The sequence below is a fragment of the Podarcis filfolensis genome (assembly GCF_964270895.1).
Source record: "Podarcis filfolensis genome assembly, chromosome: 12".
Lineage (NCBI taxonomy): Eukaryota > Metazoa > Chordata > Lepidosauria > Squamata > Lacertidae > Podarcis > Podarcis filfolensis.
The window spans coordinates 15,565,990-15,589,045 of record NC_139614.1 but is presented as its reverse complement, the minus strand read 5'-3'; the positions used below and the strand labels follow the sequence as shown (position 1 = coordinate 15,589,045).

At 44.1% G+C, this 23,056-nt stretch overlaps 1 protein-coding gene across 1 annotated transcript in view; it reads left to right on the top strand.

Moving 5' to 3' along the window:
• TGFBR2 (transforming growth factor beta receptor 2) overlaps window positions 1-23,056 on the top strand; it is a 69,540-nt gene that overhangs the window by 17,955 nt on the left and 28,529 nt on the right. The window contains exons 2-3 of the mRNA XM_083578067.1: window positions 7,615-7,780; window positions 12,125-12,312. Of these exons, the coding sequence (XP_083434193.1) occupies window positions 7,615-7,780; window positions 12,125-12,312 (354 nt within the window). The remainder of the gene's footprint in view (window positions 1-7,614; window positions 7,781-12,124; window positions 12,313-23,056) is intronic.

Below are 23,056 nucleotides of genomic sequence, written 5' to 3'. Positions count from 1 at the left end.
GTAATTTGCCTGATTTTTTTTGCACAAATATTTGCAGTAGCGGTCTTTATACATACAACACAAATTTCTCATGAGACTGCAGGAAAAAAACAAGTCCAACCACTTTCTTTCCTTTTTTGTTGCTCAGAACTGTAAATCACATGTGCTATGAACTTGCATGAATGTTTTTAGAAAGAAAAACACCCTAACAGGAAATGAGGCTTAAACCCATATAGCTGACATGATGTTTGCAACAAAAGGCAGGAAATTTAGCGTTAAGGCTGACATCCCACCTTCAGCAGGGCTGGGTTGGTGTGAGTGAAACATTTCTTTTCAGTTTCTTTTCCATTTAGTTTTGTGTTACTTAAGGTTAATCTCTGTGTGTATTTGAGCGAAACATACACATGAAGTGTTTTGCAGGTATATTTGTACATATGTAGGTGTTGTTGTTCGTTGTGCGTTTTGCATAGGGGTCCTCATTGTGTTTTGTATTGTAACTGGCAATGTGCCTGGCACTAGCCTGGTTCCTTTAAAAACGGTGCGGTGTTCATTATTTATACATTTTGGCCAGACCTCTGATTGCATCACCTTTGGCACATGCATTGTTGTAGCATATTTGGCTCTTTGGGATGTTATAGTGAGAGCCAAATCTTTTATGTTACGGTATGTTACTGATTTTAAAACGAAAGTCTTACAGCTCTAGAGACTCTCAGTGTGTGAAGTGCTTTTCTGGTTTTCTTTATTTTCACGGTTATTCTCTCAAATTTCAAATCAACATAAGCCTGATTTCAAAGTGTTTACAATTAAACCTTTTAAAAAAAACAAAAAACCAGTAGTGATATTCAGTAAGCCTCATTGCTACAGCAGGGCTTTTACCTTTGTATTTTCTTAAATACAGTGGTACCTCGGGTTAAGTACTTAATTCGTTCCGGAGGTCCGTTCTTAACGTGAAAGTGTTCTTAACCTGAAGCACCACTTTAGCTAATGGGGCCTCCTGCTGCCGCCGCGCCGCCAGAGCACGATTTCTGTTCTCATCCTGAAGCAAAGTTCTTAACCTGAGGTAATATTTCTAGGTTAGCGGAGTCTGTAACCTGAAGCGTATGTAACCTGAGGTACCACTGTAAAAGATACCCAGTCATCAGTGGAAGATGCTTCTGGCTCTTTAATCTTACCACAACACATCTTTGGAGCAAAGGCAGTTTTCCCTGCTTGTTTTACTTACATGTTTACATTCCATCTTTTCTAAACTTGCAAGAACAAATCCGTCAAATCAATAAATGAACTCACCACTATAGATATAATGAGCCTTCCTATGTGTGGTGATAAAAATAATTACCACCTCCCACAATCAAAATCTTCTCCATTATATCTCTGCTCATGCCCACTATAAGATGCCAATCCAAAAAGGAATCCATAATATTGTTTACCAAGGAGCTGAAGACTCTGAAGCAGTTAGGTTTGCCAGGCAATGCCTTCGACAATAAAGAGATAATCACAGATAAGCTCCCCTTCCCACCACCACTGGGGAAAACTTACACTGCCTCTCATTTTCATTTACAACTCTTAGCAGGACTTCTCCAGTTGATCTCGTTGGGTGGGGGGCAGTTTTAGCATGCTGCTGATATCTCAGATAAATCAACCTTGCTAATAAATTCATAAAAGTGACGAGTCTTTAAAAATAGATAGTCCTTGGGACTGCGAGAGGAGAGACAAGCACTCCATCCCTCTTGCGTCAACCTACTGAATTTTAGTGCTGCAGTTTCCCTCCTCTGCAATCCATGCCTCTTGGGCTTGCTTGATCAAAAGGTCGGCTGTTCGAATCCCCGCAACGGGGTGAGCTCCCGTTGCTCGGTCCCAACTCCTGCCAACCTAGCAGTTCGAAAGCATGCCAGTGCAAGTAGATAAATAGGTGCCACTGTGGCGGGAAGATAAATGGAGTTTCCATGCCCTATGGCTTCTGTCACAGTGTTCCATTGTGCCAGAAGCAGTTTAGTCAAGCTGGCCACATGACCCGGAAAGCTGTCTGTGGACAAACGCCGGCTCCCTCGGCCTGAAAGCGAGATGAGCGCTGCAACCCCTTTGACTGCACTTAACTGTCCAGGGGTCCTTTACCTTTACCTCTGCAATCCATTTGGTTCATAAAGAGGGACGGAGCGCTTGTCTCTCCTTGGCCAGCCTGCTCACTCACCTGCACGTAATTCCTTGTCACCTGTGGCTACCAGGCTTGCGCTTGAATATAGAGCTGAGATTACCTAATGAATATTGGACAGATTCATCATAATTTTTAATTTGTATACCGCCTTTCTATCTTACAATACTCAAGGGGGTTTACAAATTGAAGGAACAAAAAATGTACAACTTATAACAATCTAATGCGATACAGAAATGTGATAATAAAACATAACTTTAGAATAAGCAACCTACATCAAAAAATTAACATTCAACAATCATTAGAATAGTAAATAATAATAATAATAATAATAATAATAATAATAATAATATCAGCATATAGATTCAGTTAACGTTTTCTCTTAATGGAATTTAGGATGCGAAATGTGTGCTTGCAAACATCCCATTGCAAAAGAGAGCAATGTAAACATTCAGAATATGCATGCAGTATCCAAGGAACTCATCTGTGTTGCTTGTTTGTGTTCAGAAGTTCACAGACAAAGGCGGCTGGTGGCCAGTTTCCAAAGAGATGATTCACTTTCCCTCTGGGAATTGTGATAAAATGGATGACTCTTTCTGTGGTTGCTTGAAGAGTGTCTCTCTCTCTCTCTCTCCCCCCCCCCCCCCCGCCCCACTTCTGCAAAAGACTATGCACCCTCTCCAGTAAAAACAGACAAAATTCTTGCCCTCTTAGCTTGTCCTCAAATTCTCAAAGAATGCTAACTGTCAATTTGTACTATATTTAGCTAATTGCTACTTCATAGTACATCCTAATTACGTGTGCCCATTTTCTGCTGAATCCAGATAGCAGTCCTGTCACTAGATGTTGTTGTTGAATCTGTAAAAGTGTGACAACTTCTGATACAAGTGACAAACCAAAATTGCAAATCGAAAGGCTTTTCTGGCAATCCTATTTTCCTCCATGGGGTTGTCATTGCAGTGATTTAAGGACACATGCAAAACCTTTGCATCAGAATTGAAAATCCGCATGAATTATCCAGGAAAAGGAACAGTAAGCAAGTTCTGGCATGACTCTAGAATCTTGATTATGGAGTTTCTGGGAAAACATTTTTGCTGGAATAATTTCATACTCCCGCTGAAATAATTCCAAGAATTCTGCCTTGCATTCAAGATTTCAAAGCAAGAACTAGACATTACCTTGGCAGATGCTTTTGCTTCCAAACCTGTGTTTTTTTGGGTAATAATACGTTTGCAGAGGAGGCATTTGCAATGTTTTTAAGGTGAGGGGGTGCCCACTCTGCAAGGCCAGTTCGCCTGCCAAAGGCCTTGAATCCTGTTGTTATGAGAAAAAAACTGCTCCTTTTCCCTTATGGGGTACCCAAGAGCCCATATGGAGTCCTTTTGTAGGTTCTCTATCGGTAGGAGAAAACAACAGAGACCAACCAGAGAATATTGAGAAGCAAAGCAGCTAGTAAGCCTGATCTTTATTAAAGCTGTTGCAACAGGGTGCTCCCCTGCCGCCACACAGAACAGGGGGCGAGGGACCCAGAACAAAGGTGTTCCCGCCCTTATATAGACTTTGAAACTGCCCACCCTCAAACTCCAGAAACATCATACGTACATCACAGAAGGGGTGTAGCCCAGGACCACCTCCCCCAATACATCATACATACATCACAGGGGGCAGTCTCAAACAGAATCCTGAGTGTGTTGTTTATCTCCTGTCTGCCGTTTACCTGATTGAATTATCTGGGTTTTGGCCACTCTGTTGTTGTTATAACTACCTAATTCCTGAATCCAGGTCACAGGCTCACCCTATTCACACCTTAGTAAAGGTAAAGGGACCCCTGACCGTTAGGTCCAGTCGCGGACGACTCTGGGGTTGTGGCACTCATCTCGCTTTATTGGCCGAGGGAGCCGGCGTACAGTTTCTGGGTCATGTGGCCAGCATGACTAAGCTGCTTCTGGCAAACCAGAGCAGCGCACGGAAACACCGTTTACCTTCCCGCCGGAGCAGTAACTATTTATCTACTTGCACTGGTGTGCTTTCGAACTGCTAGGTTGGCAGGAGCAGGGACCGAGCAACGGGAGCTCATCCCGTCGCAGGGATTCAAACCGCCGGCCTTCTGATCGGCAAGCCCTAGGCTCTGTGGTTTAACCCACAGCGCCACCCGAGTCCCATTCACACCTTAAATGTGCCCTTAAGGCAGTATTTGTGAGCACAGAGACAATGGGGAGATTTCCCATTTCCTTCGATCTTGCAGAGAAATATTTGAGGTCTTTTTGGGAGAGAGAAAATGGTTTCAGGACTTTTCTGTGGGTTTCAGACATGTGGTTTACATATTTGTATGTGTTTGCTTGGTATATTTATGAATATATATATATATATATATATATATATATATGACCTTAAAATTCTTATAACACTGTTTTGGATCCTGGATGGGGAGAAATGGAGAAAGGTGTTGTCAGGAAAGAATCTTTGGGGAGAAGAAAGGGTCGATCACCTCCCTCCCATTCACAAATCCTCTGCATTAACATTACCAGATAAAAACAGACTTGGTAATCCTCAAATTGCCTCATGATCTGTGGCTTTAACCTCCAGGTGACCTTTTTGTACTTGGTCATTCTGAAGAATTTATTCATGCTGAAGTATATGAGGTCATAACGACTTAAGCATAAGAGAAAAACATTTTTCCCCAGTAGCTAGTGACTTTTTTTTTATTAAAAAAAATACTCCTTCATTATGCAATCATTTTGCTGGAAGGTGCTGTGAATTTTTAATATTGCACCATAATGGAAAACCTGCCACATCTCATACCCTCCAACATTTCGCTGATTAAAATAGGTACATCCTATTCAACAACAACAACAACAACAACATTTATACCCCGCCCTTCTGACTGGGTTGCCCCAGCCACTCTGAGCAGCTTACAACATACATAAAACATAATAAAACATTAAACGTTAAGAAACTTCCCTAAGCATGGCTGCCTTCAGATATCTTCTAGGTTGTATAGTTACTTATCTCCTTGGCTCTGGGGTCAGATAGCTCCATGCCCTCTAACATTTCTCCAGTAAAAATAGGTACACCCTAAGGAAAAGTGGGACATTCTGGGATCAGATCAGAAACTAGGGACAGCTTCTGTAAATCTGGGACTGTCCCTGGAAAATAGGACACTTGGAGGGTCTGATTTGCTCAGAGTCTCCATCAAATCTATGCACTTGCATGATGGCTGTTTAATCACTATAGCAGTGTTGGAACTTTTTGAACTCCTGCTGTATGGCGTGAACACAGACCCGGCTTCTGTATAAACCCGGAAGTGGTTTATACTCGCACTCGCTGTCCTCAAAACAAATCCTTCAGAATGCAGCCATTGTTCTACCACATTTTGGAAGGCTCTTGTGTCTTCCATCTTCTTCCCCTCCATGTGAAGTCGATGGGCATGTGGAAACACTGTTGGACAACCATCTTCTTGAGAAGCTTTGTGGATTAATTAGAGTGACACGTAGCTCATGCAATTGTTTTTGTCTGGATAAACCAAAACAAAAGAGCCTGGGCAATAGAAGATTGCAGAAGGTCCTCAAGTGCCATGTTCTCAGCCAATCATATTGTTCAGGAAGCCTCAGTTGTATATCGGTGTTGGAGTTCCCTACCAGGACAGACTTTGCTCGTGTGCTCAAGACATTGATTCCATAAAACATATTTTGTTGCATTGTGCAAAATATGAGCAAGCCAGGGCTGAACTGATACTACCCTTGCTGGTACCTTTCCCAGGAAAATCAGAGGCTCACTATGTCAGGTTCCTACTGGAAGACCGGACAAATGTTAGAACATTAGCAGTGGCAAAGTTTTTATCGGTGGTTGCAAGATCAAATGAGCCCTATATTCTAAATAAAATGCTTGTTTAACCTGGAGGTAGGCTGGATGTATTGTTTTGTAATGATTTGTTGGGTCTCTGGACCGTAATAAAGATTGATGATGATGTATATGGGTGTTAGCCTTTGATAACCTTCTGAGAAGAAATAATAATAATAATTTATTTTTTATACCCCGCCCATCTGGCAGGGTTTCCCCAGCCACTCTAATTAGTGATCAGTAACATTCAAAAGTGTGTTTGGAGAGGTGGGGGTGGGTTAGATAAGTGCTAATGATTGTAACCTGCCTTCCAAACGGGTAGAGTTGGTAAACAAGCAGACCTATGATGATCAATGCTTGCTTCTACTTCCCGCTTGCAATACTTTAAGGAATTGCTTGTGATAAAGATCAGTTTCTTGATGTATCCCTTTGCTCCGAAAACAGTGTTAAATTGCTTGTTTCTCTGCTGATCAAATTTGGAATGGCTTCTCCCTCCCTCCCTTTATACCTGCAATGATTACATTTCACGAATCTGATAAAATTGACTTTTGTCCACTAAAGGTTATAGATTATTATTTTTTTAGATATATGTTCCAAGGCCACCGCCTTGCCAGAGAAAGCTCTGCAGCTTATTTTAGTTTTTGTTTAGTATTTTATTTTATTTTTTAAAAAAGTTTTGCCTGAGGTATGTTGATTAAAGGTTATGCCATAATAAAATGGTTAGCCTTCAAGGTGCCACAAGACAGTATGTGATTTTGACTTTCAGAAGGGTGATTTACTCCTGGTGACTTAAGATGGATATTGTGAAGAGTTATTTCATTTCTAAGGATTGTATTCAAATGTATTATACTCAAAAAGACCCACTGAAATTAATGGACCTAAACATCAGTGGATCTGCTCTGTGTATGATTAATGTTGGATATTGCCCTTAAAGTCTGACCCAATGTTTGTAGATCTCTGGGTGGCATTAGTTGTGTTATCAAGCACAACTAAATGGCTCAGGACTGCAAACCTCAAGGACCGCCTCTTTCCATATGAACCTATGCGGACCCTGAAATCATCTTTTGAGGCCCTCCTTCATGTGCCTCCCCCTTGAGAGGTCTGGAGGGTGGCAACACGAGAACGTGCCTTCTCTGCAGTGGCTCCCCGTCTGTGGAATGTTATCCCCAGGGAAGTTCGCCTGATGTCTTCATTAGATACCTTTAGACGCCAGGCAAGCCGCTTCTGGCAAACCAGAGCAGCACACAGAAACGCTGTTTATCTTCCCGCCAGAGCGGTTCCTATTTATCTACTTGCACTTTGACGTGCTTTTGAACTGCTAGGTTGGCAGGAACAGGGACTGAGCAACGGGAGCTCACCCCGTTGCGGGGATTCAAACCACTGACCTTCTGATCGGCAAGTCCTAGTCTCTGTTGTTTAACCCACAGTGCCACCCGCGTCCCGGGTATAGGGCGGTATATAAAGTCAATAAATGAATGAAAATGAATAGCTATGCTCAGTTATCACCATTTATCTTGAAAAAGCAACCCCAATTTACTTCAGGAAAGCTTTGCTTCCCTACCTGGTTTGTATGTAGGAACAAAGTAAATGTTTGGAACAAATGTAAATTTGTCACGTTAAATAAAGCATTCTTTTCTTGTCCGCAGCTGATGATCATTTATCCAAAATGCTTGATGGCAAATTCAAAATGGCAGCACTTTGCAAGTTTTGTGACGTAATACCAACCAGCTGCACGAATGAGGGCCATTGCATGAGTGGCTGTAACATCACTTCTATATGTGCGGATAAGGATGAAGTTTGTGCTGCTGTCTGGTAAGTTCACTCTGGCTAAATACAAGCATGTGCATTTGGTCTGTAGTTTTCTTAACCTGCAAAAGTATAAATTAAATGTTGTTCAGAACTTGCGAAGTCAGGGCTTTCTTCAATTCCATGTTTCCACCATTCAAATAGCTTTGGATCCGTAATATATGTGTTTGTAATTTGATACTTGGTCAAAAGGTCTAGTGACGGATGGCAACTAATCATTATTTTGGTTCTCAGTAAAGCATTATATGCATATAGCCTTAGCCCGTGATTCTTCATTCCAAAATAAGAATGTGCAAGGTTAGTAGTGATATACTTGCATTCTAGTACTAACGAAAATGCTACGCTTGCCAAGCTTTTGATTTTCCTTGTCTCAAAAGAGATTGGGGTATCTTGTTGGCCCCTGTGAAAACAGGATTCTGGGTTAGATGGGACCTTGTTCTGATCCAGCAGGCTCTTATAGTCTTATGAATTATTCTTGCTTTGAGAGTATCAGAATTCCCTGGAATGGAGTGGTGACTCTTGATTTCAGGCACACACCTCAATGGAGTTGTGAAATCTGTCAAAACTGCAATCTGATGTTTCTAACCTGGATAGGTCGTGGAATCACATCACAAGATGTTCCCTAATAGTAAACTTTACCAGGTCCTACATAGATAAAAGTGATGACATTACTTTGCTGACACTGCGTTTGTGTCTAGTAGGGACGCGGGTGGCACTATGGTCTGAACCACTGAGCCTCTTGAGCTAGCCGTTCAGCAGGTCAGAATCCCCATGACGGAGTGAGCTCCCGTTGCTCTGTCCAGCTCCTGCCAACCTAGTGGTTCAAAAGCGCACCAGTGCAAGTAGATAAATAGGTACCGCTGCGGTGGGAAGGTAAATGGCGTTTTCATGCGCTCTGGTTTCCATCACAGTGTTCTGTGCGCCAGAAGTAGTTTAGTCATGCTGGCCACATGACCCGAAAAGCTGTCTGTGGACAAACGCCGGCTCCCTCGGCCTGAAAGCCAGATGAGCGCCGCAACCCCATAGTTGTCTTTGACTGGACTTCACCGTCCAGGGGTCCTTTACCTTATACCTTTGTGTCTAGTCAAAGAAGATGTCTGGTACATGTGCAAAATCTGTACAAACTAAGATACATACTGGCAACATCTATATTATACTAATATAAAAGATCGGCAGCATGATAATTTTCCAAAAGGATACAAGATTAAAAATGAGCACTGTACCAATCACCGTTTCAGCGATGGAGTGTCATTCTTCAAAGGTGCCAGATCCTTCTTTATATTTAAATTCCTTTCTAAAATATATAATTCTGTCCTTGATAACATGCTATAGAATGTCAGCATTGGAAATATTGGAACAAAGTTACACCTCCAGCTGTGCAAAATTATATATAAAATACAAGCTGCCTGAAAACCTGCCTTCACAAGCCAAAGGAAAGAACAAACTGCAGTATACCAATTTATTTTGATTTATTGGGCATTTGTGGTGGGGGTGGGGGTGTGCATACAAACACATGTAAGTTCAAATTTTGCTGGATCTGATTTTTACCCTGCCTTACAACTTCTAAGGAGAATGGACAGTTCCAGTGCATGGCTACTGGTACACAAAAAGAGGGGCTTGGAGAAGTGTTACCTGTCAATGCTGTGACTTGCAACAAGAGACCCATCACAGTGTTACAGCACCCAACCATTCTGGATTCTAGCCAGGGCCGGATTTAGGTTTGGTGAGGCCCTAAGCTCCTGAAGGTAATGGGGCCCTTTATATGTCCAGCTATAGGGCGCGGGTGGCGCTGTGGGTTAAACCACTGAGCCTAGGACTTGCCAATCAGAAGGTTGGCAGTTCGAATCCCCGCAATGGGGTGAGCTCCCGTTCCTCAGTCCCTGCTCTTGCCAACCTAGCAGTTCGAAAGCACATCAAAGTGCAAGTAGATAAATAGGTACCGCTCCAGCGGGAAGGTAAACAGCGTTTCCGTGCGCTGCTCTGGTTTGCCAGTGGCGGCTTTGTCATGCTGGCCACATGACCTGGAAGCTGTACGCCGGCTCCCTCGGCCAATAAAGCGAGATGAGCGCCGCAACCATGACTGGACCTAATAGTCAGGGGTTCCTTTACCCTTTACCTTTATATGTCCAGCTGTCCTTTGTCAACAACAAATTGTTGCTGTTTTTTGTGTTGAATATATGCTATATGGTCATTTATGGACCTCATAGGTATCTAAAGCCATTTGCACATGTTGCCATGCAGTCAGTCCGTGCAGAATGTAGGCACCCTATATATTGAAACGAGCAAACCAATGATGTTTTAGGGAGCAGGCTAGCAGGCGGGGCCCATTACTTACATCATAGGAGCCTACACAACACAAAACACTGTTGCTGTATGTAGGTTTTATTTTATTTGTTTTTTATCTTATATTTTGGAAATATACGTCCAGTTTCTTTCCTCCTTTAATTTTTTCAGGGCCCCCCAAGAGAGTGGGGGCCTAAGCTGTAGCTTGTTTAGCTTATATGTAAATCCAGCAGTGCGAGGAAAGACAGATTGGGAAGTTACTTGAAGACCAGGTAACTTCCTGACTTCCCACGAAGAATACAGTGGTACCTCAGGTTTCAGGTTACATACGCTTCAGGTTACAGACTCCGCTAACCCAGAAATAGCGCTTCAGGTTAAGAACTTTGCTTCAAGATGAGAACAGAAATCGGGCTCCGGCGGCGCAGCAGCAGCAGGAGGCCCCATTAGCTAAAATGGTGCTTCAGGTTAAGAACAGTTTCAGGTTAAGTACGGAACTCCAAAACGAATTAAGTACTTAACCTGAGGTACCACTGTACAGCTAACCACTTGATGTTGCCTTTGCCATGCTCTGTAGCTGGCAGAAGCCCCAAGGGGGAAAAGCCTAGCCACTGCTATAGTGTTCGCCTTTGCATAGGAAGCAGGGAGGAAGGGGTGAGGCTTTGGAAATGGTATTGGTCCTTCCAGAGCCTGTTTATCCTATTCGGAAGAAAGGTTTGGTCCTAGGGTATGGCACTGTTGGAGGAGTGCCAGACTTCCTCCTACTGAAAGTTCAAACACACAGATGCAGAGACATCAGATGCTATAAATAAACTAGGTTGGTTTATTCTTCCTGAAGAATAGGAGAAGGATGAAACAATGATCATCTATATCTTGCAAACACCTATATCCGGGGATGCCAGAGAATTCCAACAGAAATGGGAGAGGAAATTGCCAATGCTCGCTCAATGGTCCCATCTCTGCAAGAGAAATCAATTAAATGAATATGATTGGTATTTACTACTGCCGTTTTCTGTCTGCAAACAATATATAATTGACAACACACACAAACACACACACTCCAGTTTGTGTTGTGTTTCCTTTGCATTGGCATGACTGGTGTAGAATAACATACTGATAATTAAGGACGTAAATTCCACCACAGTGGACAACAAGATGAGGGAGAATATTGGATTTGCTGGAAGCTGAACTGCAGCAGAACGGAAACAGGGATGTCTTCTTACATCCCTGCATGAATCCTATGATATCACAAAATCCGTTGTACTAGTGGTTGGTTTCACGGGTCATAAAATGTTGCCCCCTGTGTCTGGAGCAACTTTGCAACCATTTGTGCAGACCCAGGGACTGCCACCTCTGAAATTTCTGTATTCCTATCGGGCAGTTGGCTTTCACTGTCTTAAAAATCAGCTGCACGTTACCTTGAACTGTGGTCCTGTTGCTAGTTGGCCAGCTTCATATGTCAGGCTGATGTTGGGCACATCTGAGATGTACACCCTAGGGATTTTTGAATCTCTAGGTTATATCAGCCATGATCCATCATGTTGGACAAAACCACTAGACAAGGCTCCCTAGAACACCTGTCTGAGATTGCAAAAGAAAGAGAGAGGGCAAACATCACGTAGACCTCAGTACATGGCATTTATCTTAGTGGGACACATGTTGTACAAGTTTGAATTATGCGATGAACAGGCGGAATGCAGGGCATTTTTGTTTTCGTTGTTTTTCTTCTTCCTTGTGCCTCACCTTTCATCCAAATTGGTTCCCAAGATGACTTACAGGCACAAAACTCCATGCTGACAAATCTTGGAAAGAATTAAGTTCACTCTGGTGAAGGATAGCACTGTCACTTTGGAAAGATGCATTTCGAACCATTTGCCCCCAAGCAGCGGCACCAAAACTAACCCAGCATAAGTTATGGAGAAGTTGTAGCTGCGATATTGTCAAAGTTTATATGAGACTCGACAACTGGCTAGCTTTACCTTGAATGCCAGGCCTCTACCTTCAGTTTCATGTTGCCATTGTTTTGATTATTTCTGCTGCTGCTGTTTAAAAAATCCTGTTCTTTTACAGGAGGAAGAATGATGAAAACATAACCTTGGAAACAATATGTCATAATCCCGCACAAAAGCTGCACGGGCACATTTTGAGTGACTACGAATCGGATAAATGTATAATGAAAGAGATGAAGGGAGATGGTGGTTTGCTGTTCATGTGCTCCTGCAAAGAGGAAGAATGCAACAACGAGCTTATTTTTTCAGGTAAGCCTTTATGTGTGTGTGTAAAGGTTTCGTTTTGAATATGCATTGCTCTTTTAATTTGCTTTCCTCCCCTTACCCCCTTCCCGTTACGCTGTCGGGTGTGGTGTTTGTGGGGTGTGTGTGTTCTTTTTAGGATATCCTCTCATAATAGAATTTCCTGTTGTGAAACATCCTAACCTTTGTCATGGTAGAAAAGGCCAGAGGTGTTTCAGTAGGAATCAGAATTGAGGAGCTATTTTGTCACTTTAAGGTCTGCAGTGTTAGTGTTGCTGTGTGATGTGGGCACCACATGCTTGCACCACATGCCATGCGACATGTTGCACTCCACGTGGCTTGTGTACATGACGTGAGCACATCACATGCCGCTGGCCTCCTCAGTCGTGCTTTGTAGCCGTGTGAGTCCCTGACGTCGCATCCGGTGTGGGACTACTGGGAATGACTTGCATAGAACAGCCTCATAGGCCAGATTAGGAGCCCTGTTGGGCCAAATTTGGCCCGCAGGCTGCAGGTTCCCCACCTACAGAAGATAAGGAACGAGATGTCAACGCCAAGCCGAAATTGCTAATAATTTTATCGTTCTATTATATTTGTAAACCACTTTGAGGGTGTGTTTTCTTAAACAATCCAGCGGTACAGTGGTGCCCCGCAAGACAAATGCCTCGCAAGACGGAAAACCCGCTAGACGAAAGGGTTTTCCGTTTTGGAGGTGCTTCGCAAAACGAATTTCCTATGGGCTTGCTTCGCAAGACGAAAATGTCTTGCGAGTTCCTGCGGGGTTTTTTTCCTCCCCCCCCCTTTTTCCCAAGCCGCTAAGCCGCTTATCAGCTGATCCGCTAAGCCGCTTAGCCGCTTATCAGCTGATCCGCTAAGCCCGCTAAGCCGCTAATAGCGCTAATCCGCTAATGGGCTTGCTTCGCAAGACGAAAAAACCGCAAGACGAAGAGACTCGCGGAACGGATTCTTTTCGTCTTGCGAGGCACCACTGTATATAGATTTTGTGAAATGAATAAAGCCAAGGCAGTTTGCCTGCTCAGTAAGGGTGAATCGTAACGCTATGAACGGATTAGCAGAGAGTACGAAGCGGAGGTCCAGGGAGGAAATGTGAGGTAAACAAAAACTTATCTGAAGTCAAGATCAATGCAGTTTTTTGGTCATCCACTTTTATTATTAGGTAGGCTGATAAATTCTTGCAGTGCCTCTGAACAGCACAAAACCACAGCAGATGATTGCCAGGCTTAGTGGTGTTTTATAAGTTTACTCCTTCCCATTTTGTAAACCCCTATCTTTACACAGCCAGTAAAGACACTTGATGAGAGTACCTGAGGGAGGCTTTGGCTTTGATCTTGTCTGCAAAAATTTTTTAAACTTGCATTTTTTTATCTTGTCTGCCTTATTTAATGAAGTGCATTATCTCGGTGCTGGCAGGGTAGTCAGGCAGATAATGTGCTAGTAGCCGACTTTAATGATTTCATTCATGTCTCTGTTTCCCCATCTCTGTAGAAGAAAACCACCTGGAAGGTACTTTATAGAAATGTATGAGAATTAAACAGGAATTTTGCAACACCTTTGCATGGCTTTGTTGGCCGCCTTCATGGTGGCACTGCAGTAGTGGTGGTGAGACACAGAGGACCTCTGATGAGAGCCATAGAATTGTAGAGTTGGAAGGGACCATGAGGATCATCTAGTCCAACCCCTCACAATTTGGGAATCTTTTGCCCATCGTGGGGCTCAAACCCATGACCTTGAGATTAAGAGCCTTGTGCTCTACCATCTGAGCTATGCAGCCTGAAATGCAGTATTAAACCTCAGAGCTAACTGATGTAGGTGTAACTGTTGCCACTGCTGTAGGTTGGTGCTTTTTAGTAGTTTTTATGATGTTGGGTTGTGGGACGCGGGTGGCGCTGTGGTCTAAACCACTGAGCCTAGGGCTTGCTGATCAGAAGGTCGGCGGTTCGAATCCTCGCAACGGGGTGAGCTCCCATTGCTCGGTCCCTGCTCCTGCCCACCTAGCAGTTTGAAAGCATGCCAGTGCAAGTAGATAAATAGGTACCACTGTGGTGGGAAGGTAAACGGCGTTTCCGTGTGCCGCTCTGGTTTGCCAGAAGCGGCTTTGTCATGCTGGCCACATGTCCCAGAAGCTGTACGCCGGCTTCCTCGGCCAATAAAGCAAGATGAGCGCCGCAACCCCAGAGTCGGCCACGACTGGACCTAATGGTCAGGGGTCCCTTTACCTTTACCTTATGATGTTGGGTTGTATTAAATGTAGTGCTACACAGATTGTTCTGCTATGCAAGGGGAATTCCATGCGCTGACAGAGCAATCTCTCCCTCTGCTGCCCCTGTGCACTCCCTAAATCTGTTCTAGGTTTTCCCCCAATCTTCCAGAATGGATTTGGAGATGGCACGAGGCTACCACCCTTTGTGGTAGCACTAATCCAGGCATAGGCAAACTCGGCCCTCCAGATGTTTTGGGACTACAACTCCCATCATCCCTAGTTTACAGGACCAGTGGTCAGGGATGATGTTGTAGTCCCAAAACGTCTGGAGGGCCAAGTTTGCCTATGCCTGCACTAATACTTGTGATAACCCCAAAATGGAGTTGAATGCTGCCCATTGGCTTTAATGATGAAGTGAGTGGTGATTTTATTTTATTTGTAACTTGTGTTATTTTTGCACATTGCTTTAAGCATTTTGAGAGGGGTGGGGGAGAAGCAATTAACTTCTAAATGGATAAGCTCTCAACTGGACGCACACACGCAGTACTTTGTCAAGCCAAACAGCATCTCTTCACTGATGGTGCCTGTTAAGTTGTGGGTGAACATATCAGACGACACAGCAATTCTTCAAACAGCTCTTGTTTATTCACAGGCCAGAGCAGAACTGAACTGAATGGTTCAGCCAGCCTGCTTATATAGAGCTCCAGTACAACGTAACTGTAACAACTTTCTGTAACTATCCAATCACTGAACGTCACTTTCAATCCCTTATTTGCATATGTGGACCTGAACTATCTGCAGTATCCCCCTGCTGGCCCAGGATGAGAACTTCAGTACATAACAGTGCCCCAAATGTAATGTACATTCTTCTTACTTCTTTAGCATGGGTGCGATCAGTGCCACTGCTATTTTCTCCCAGATGGATTGGGAATTGTACCACCCATGTATCCCTGCAGTAAGCCTCAGTTGTCGTTTTTGCTTTCTCCGTGGGTTAAGCTTGTTGCTGAAATTTGTGGCATGCTCTCTACATCTGTTTATTGTGTATGCTGTGTGTAGAGCATGTCAGATGCTCACACTTCCCTTTCATATGTGCAGCAGAGACTGATAGCTTCTAATGTGTAACAAATTATGAAACACATAGTCCGGCTGTGCTTATTGCTGTGAGTCATCTCTGTTTCACTTGACTAATAGTAATTTTAATCATATGTCAGTGCTATGAGATCTGCATTCCAAAGCCAACCAACACACCCTTGTAGATTTTGGCTGGCTTCTTACAGATTAGTCAGATCGTACTTGTTTTCTGCTTAAACTACACAAACCCGGTACAGGCGGCTTGTTGGAGTTATTTCCTGTCTCGGTGCTTGCAAAATTTGCCCCAGAAATACGCCAAAAGTTGTGTTCTCATTTCTAGTAAGGCTGTTGTGTTTTGCAAAACTCCCTTGGATAACCTACATTGCTTCCTGGAAAGACTTTAGTCAATCAATCATCTAATGCACCTCTACCATTAAAAGACTGATACTCTATGAAAGTGTCTCAAACGCTCAATCCTGCAACATTTTTCTACACAAACCCACAAGGAGAGAACCAACAAATGTGTTTAGAGCAGGGGTCAGCAACCTTTTTCAGCTGTGGGCTGATCCACCGTCCCTCAGACCATGTGGTGGACCGGACTATATTTTTTTTGGGGGGGATGAATGAATTCCTATGCCCCACAAATAACCCAGGGATGCATTTTAAATAAAAGGACACATTCTACTCATGTAAAAATACGCTGATTCCTGGACCGTCCGTGGGCTGGATTGAGAAGGCGATTGGGCCGCATTCGGCCCATGGGCCTTAGGTTGCCTGCCCCTGGTTTAGAGTGCAGTCCCTAACTCAACAGATGTTAACTGAGCAGGAAAAGCGGTGGCTTTACATTTAATTGGGACGGAGGGGTTGGTTTGAGTGTGCTTAGGTTTGGTAGTCATCTAGAAATGGCCCAAGATGAATTAGAATTGACCAGGCTTTCCAACACCAGGGCAGTCTTCATCCTGGATATGTAATGTTCAGGGGGAAATAGCAGTATTCTGTAGTTTGGCTGGCAATTCCAGGAGATCTTCCTTACTAGGGCTGGGCGATATATTGTCCATTGCTGGTTTGAGGTCCATATTGTGATATCGGTTTCATAATTTTTGACCTGGCAATATATCACAAATCATGGTGTGTGTGTGTGCGTGTGCGCGTGCGTGCACACTATGCAGAAATCACAATGTGAGGAAAACCATGAAGCCAGCCAATGCCTCTACATGCCTCCATCCTTATTTCAGACATCATGATATATTGCAATGTTTAGTTGGGTGATATATCACGTTGTTGAAAACCAGATACCACCCAGCCATATTCCATATCACCTACTTCTGCATGAGAGCCAGTGTGGTGTAGTGATTAAGAGCGGTAGTCTCGTAATCTGGTGAACCGGGTTCGCGTCTCCGCTCCTCCAGATGCAGCTGCTGGGTGACCTTGGGCCAGTCACACTTCTCTGAAGTCTCTCAGCCTCACTCACCTCACAGAGTGTTTGTTGTGGAGGGAGGAAGGGAAAGGAGAATGTTAGCCGCTTTGAGACTCCTTTGGGTATTACCACACGCCCAATAATAAATGCTGGAAATGTAAGGAAACTGAAGGTACCTTTTACCACCTTTGGTGGACGTGCCCAAGGATTAAGGTCTTCTGGGAAATGATTTATAATGAAATGAAGAAGGTGCTTAAATGCACATTTGTGAAGAAACCAGAGGCCTTTCTCCTGGGCATGGTGGGCCAATTGGTCTCAAAGAAAGATAGGACGTTTTTTATGTATGCTACAACAGCAGCAAGAGTACTTCTGGCAAAGTACTGGAAGACACAAGAACTACCCACATTGGAAGAATGGCAGACCAAGGTGATTGACTACATGGGACTGGCGGAGATGACTGGCAGAATCCGTGACCAAGGGAGAGAGACGGTGGAAGAAGACTGGAAGAAATTTAAAGTTTATCTCAAGAACTGTTGCAAAATTAATGAGTGTTAAAATGTTTTGGGTCAGGTAAAACAGAATTGCGGGGACAAACAATTAGATATGAGAAAAAGGATTTAAAGGAAAAAAAAAGTGTTATAAGTTGACATTGGGGCTTGCTGGAAAACTTTAAAGTAGGGATGCAGAAAAGGGAGGTATGAGGAAGTCGATGAAAGAAGGTTTAAGAAAAAATGTGAAGAAATTATACGTGTTTATATGTTTGTTTGTTATTGTGTTGTTTTGTATTGTCTATTATTATGTGTTAAAAAACCAATAAAAATTTTATAAAAAAAAAAAAGAGACTCCTTTGGGTAGTGATAAAGCAGGATACCAAATCCAAACTCCTCCTCCGCCGCCGCCGCCTCCTCCTCTTCTTCTTCTTCTTCTTCTTCTTCTTCTTCTTCTTCTTCTTCTTCTTCTTCTTCTTCTTCTTCTTCTTCATGCTCTGGTTCTCTTTCTCCCCTTTCTCTCTCCTCCCAGCAAAAAGGCAAACCTGTTTCTTTTCGCCCCCAAACTAATATACCTTGTTCTGCCCTCCAGCTCTAGCCTCGAGACGTTTTGAGCTTTGGTGCTGCCTTCCACGGCTGGTGTTTGGGATGTTATAGGGAACGTTCCTCTAGGAAGTATTCAAGAGAGCCTCTCCAGTTTTAGCGCAGGGTGTTTGTCCCTCCAGAGCAGAGCTTGGCTACTTAACAGCGTGCTCAGATGAAATCCCAAACTTCCTTTTGCAGCACTTGCACTCCCTCCATAAGACAACTGGCACGTTGTCATCCCGCTTTTATTGTTGTGGATTAGTGTTCCTCTTAAATGGAAACAGCCCCTTTGGGTTGCTTGCCTGGTTAGCCATGGCAGGAAGACAAACGATTTTTACAGTATCAGACATGCGGTTTCCTGTCTGTGTTTAACTCTGAGCAGAACATTGTGGCCAGCTGGTCCTCTGCTCCTCCAGACAACTGGATAATAGCCTGTAATAATTTTGTCTTTTGGACTGTCATCCAGATGTACCCTTCATGTGGCTCTTGTCTTGTGCATGTGTGCTCTTGCTGCTATAGTGGGGCGTGCATTTCCCTGCATAGACTTTCTGCTGTGTTTAATTCAGATAAGATTGGGCCATGCGTTTTGTCTATAGCCAAGGTAGGGGACACATCCCAGATGTTGGATTGCAACATCCATCACCCCTGACCATGTTAGCTGGGTCTGACGAGAGCTGGATTTAAACAACTACTGGTTTGCCAATACCAGCAAAGCGAGTTGCCCTCATGTGAATGGTCTTTGAAAGCATTTTGTTTGGTTAGGGATTTTGCCCCCAGCTTCCCTCCTCCCCCAACTGTTTAAGTGTACAGTGGTACCTCAGGTTACATACACTTCAGGTTACAGACGCTTCAGGTTACAGACTCTGCTAACCCAGAAATAGTACCTCGGGTTAAGAACTTTGCTTCATGATGAGAACAGAAATCGTGCTCTGGCGGCGCAGCGGCAGCAGCAGGAGGCCCCATTAGCTAAAGTGGTGCTTCAGGTTAAGAACACTTTCAGGTTAAGAACGGACCTCCGGAATGAATTAAGTACTTAACCCGAGGTACCACTGTATGTATATATATAAGTGTACAGTGGTACCTTTGTCCTCGAACTTAATCCATATAGGGAGTCCGTTCGACTCCCAAAACCATTCAGAAACCAAGGCAAGGCTTCCAGTTGGCTGTAGGAGTGTCCTGCAGCCAATCGGAAGCCGCGCTGGACGTTCGGCTTCTGAAAAGCGTTCGCAAACTGAAACACCTGCTTCTGGGTTTGTGGCATTTGGGAGCCGATTTGTTCGACAAATAAGCCATTCAAGAACCAAGGTACCACTGTTTTGTTTTCCTTAAAAGCTTACTATCAGCTTGAAATGCCAAACAGTTAAAGATGTACTGAAACGCTTGTTTATGTCTAAATAAGCAGAAAAGGTGTGTATGTTTGTTGCGAAGAGACATAAAATCATGAGTGCAGAAACAGGTTCTGATTTCTCAAAGACGCTAGGCACTCCTTTTTAATTAAATAACTCCTAACAACTGGTGAGCTACAAAGGAACTGCCATCCTTAATCTTGTGGAAGCTGAGATTTCTAACCCCAGTCTCTCTAAAGGCACATTTCTCCATGTTTAAATATAATTGTCAGTAATAGTAGTTACTGAGAGCCCCCAAGCAACTTGTCATTTGAAAATATTTGCAATGGGTAGAATTAAATCTAAAGACTTCATGTCTCGTATATTTTTATTTTTAAACTGACACTTTTTGGGTGGGTGGGAAAATGGGAACTCGGCATGTGCCGAAATGGATGTGATTCATTTTGATAAAGGCAACTTTTAACCACACTCTGTGAGTCAGTTTGATGCTCTTTTAAGCTTGCACAATCCCATGTTGTTAAATGTTATACAGAGATGTAGAGTGGTGGTGAGGGACTTTCATGGGGAAACAGATTTGAGACTGAGTGGTATCTGTTGGTTTAGGTTATGGGCTTCCTTTGCCAAACCAAATTGTGTCAGTCTGGCAGACGACCTGCACAAACTGGAACTTCGAGCGCGGTGGTATTACAGTGGAAAACTTTGCCTTCAAAAGCAAAGTATAATGCCAATGTGCTTTTAGTAGCTCTTTATATAACTCTTTTCAAGGAAGCATCCCGATTTTGGAAGGAAAGGCTAAGAGAGAACATTTCTTTCCAAAATGGGGAGCAACACAAAAGTAGAAATTAAGGTGTGAGATTCTATGTGTCATGCTGAAAGAAATAATTCCCAGCTGGATAGGTCGGTTGGTTAGAGCATGGTGCTGATAATGTGAAGGTTGCAGGTTCAATCCCTGTACAGTGGTACCTCTAGTTGCATTCACCTCCAGTTATGTATCCTTCAGGATACGTATGCAAAAAACCTGGAAGTATTTTCCTGGGTTTTGCTGCACACGCATGTGTAGAAGCGCTAAAGCGTGCCCTGTGTGCATGTGCAGTGGTGCTAAACCGTGCATGCGCAGAAGCAGTACCTCTGGTTGTGAATTCCTCAGGATGTGGCCGGACCTCTGGAACGGATCCCGTTTGCGACCGGAGGTACCACCGTATAGGACAATTGCATGTTCTTGCATTTCTTTGGATTGGAATCAGCTGTTCTCAACCTGTGGGTCCCCAGATGTTGTTGGACTACAACTCCCATCATGCCTGGACTCTGGCCTTGCTAGCTAGGGGTGATGGGAGTTGTAGTCCAACAACATCTGGGGACCCACAGGTTGAGAACTGCTGGATTAGATGATTCTCAGGGTTCCTTCCAACTCTATACAATTCTATGATTCTATGAATTTTAACTGAAATAGGTTGTTAGCTGGTGACATCCATCTGAAAGAGATGAAAGCTACACTTCTCATGCACGTAAACGCAATAAAAAAAGAACCCTGCATTTATTTTGCCTAAACTGGTCGGCCATTTTCAGGGCCGCTTGTGTGCCATTTGCGGCAACGTTGCTTCTGCTGCCTTTCTGCATTGCTGGATTTCACTTCTCTCCCTTCCCCAGCTAATCCTGCTTGTCTCTGCCCCCCTCCCTCGGCCATTGCTCTTACTTCTTCTGCTGCCACTTACAATATTTCTGAGGCCATCCTCTTAACATTTTACTCTAAGCAAAGGGTCCTTCCTCAGAGCGAGGGATGCAAGTGGCCACAAAGAGCGCACTGCTCTCGCTGAAGCAAATACCTTTTTAAAGTTTAACAACATTGAACCTTAAGTTTTTTGTGTTTTGCTACAGTAGTGGTGCGGGACGCGGGTGGCGCTGTGGGTTAAACCACAGAGCCTAGGACTTGCCGATCAGAAGGTCGGTAGTTCGAATCCCCACAATGACGGGGTGAGCTCCCGTTGCTCGGTCCCTGCTCCTGCCCACCTAGCAGTTCGAAAGCACATCAAAGTGCAAGTAGATAAATAGGTACCACTCCGTCGGGAAGGTAAAGGGCATTTCCGTGCGCTGCTCTGGTTCGCCAGAAGCAGCTTAGTCATGCTGGCCACATGACCCAGAAGCTGTACGCCGGCTCCCTTGGCCAATAAAGCGAGATGAGCGCCACAACCCCAGAGTCGTCCGTGACTGGACCTAATGGTCGGGGGTCCCTTTACCTTCACCTTACAGTAGCAGTGCAGGCACCCTCAGTGGCCAACTCAGCCACAGTGGCTTGCTTTGAGGAGGGACCCCTTTCTTAGAGTGGGGTGGGGTGGGCCTGGGAAGTCCTGTTGAGCACCACGGACTGCTCCATGGCTAGTAGGTAACAGTAACAGTGGCGGCAATAGCAGCAGCAGCAGGTGAGAGGCCCTATGAGTAAGAGGGTGCAATCTGTTCTTCTGGTCCATCAGTAGAGGCAGCCATATCACCATGCCTCATTCTAGCTCCAGCTAGAGGTAAAAGGTAAAGGTAAAGGACCCCTGGATGGTTATGTCCAGTGAAAGGCGACTATGGGGTTGTGGCGCTCATCTCGCTTTCAGGCCAAGGGAGCCGGCGTTTGTACACAGACAGCTTTCCGAGTCATGTGGCCAGCATGACTAAACCGCTTCTGTCGCAACAGGACACGGTGGCGAAAACCAGAGCGCACAGAAACACTGTTTACCTTCTCGCCACAGTGGTGCCTATTTATCTACTTGCACTGGCGTGCTTTTGGACTGGTAGGTTGGCAGGAGCTGGGACAGAGGAACGGGAGCTCACCCCGTCGCAGGGATTCGAACCGCCAACCTTGTGATCGGGAAGCCCAAGAGGCTCAGTGGTTTAGACCACAGTGCCACCCACATCCCATCCAGCTAGAGGTTCTTTTTTACTCTCTTTGTCCTGTGTGTCCATCTACTATCTTGTATTGCATAATTTTCCAGGAGGAATTTATAATCTCGTGTTATTATTGATGGCTTTCTTAAATAAAAAATGCCTCTGCTTCAAATATATATATTTGCATTCCTGCATAACCAAAGCCTATAAAAAAATCAAGTCTCTTTAAAACTTAACCAGTTCACAATGTATGGGGGCCTGCTCCCCTGGCTGCATTCACACGGCTTCTTGTGGTTTATCCATAGTTGGTGTGCACTGCTGAGTCACTAACTTCTGTTTCACCCGTCTCCTGTTGCAAACCGTTACATTACAAATGTGGGCAGCATGTGTTGGGGAATAGTTCCCTAGCCTCCTTAGCTTATTTCTTCGTTTTCTGTATATTTCTGGCAGGGTGAGGTGCTGAGCATTCAGACGTGATTTCCCATCATCTCTCTGAATTGCTTCCCTCTTGAAAAGGGCCTGCCTTCTCTTGTGACTTCTCTGAACACGTACCTTAGTTTGAAGTCTTAACCTGTCAGGAGCGTTGCTTAGAAACTGACTTTACAGGCACCTCAGCTGAGCCGGAAAAATTACTTTTTTAAAACAGTGTGTTGGATTGTCATGCAAATTGCCTACACGCTAAACATAATTTGCCCAAATGTTCGTCATTTGTAGTTGTCGGGCAATTTGGCTAAACAAATCATTGCCGGTGTAT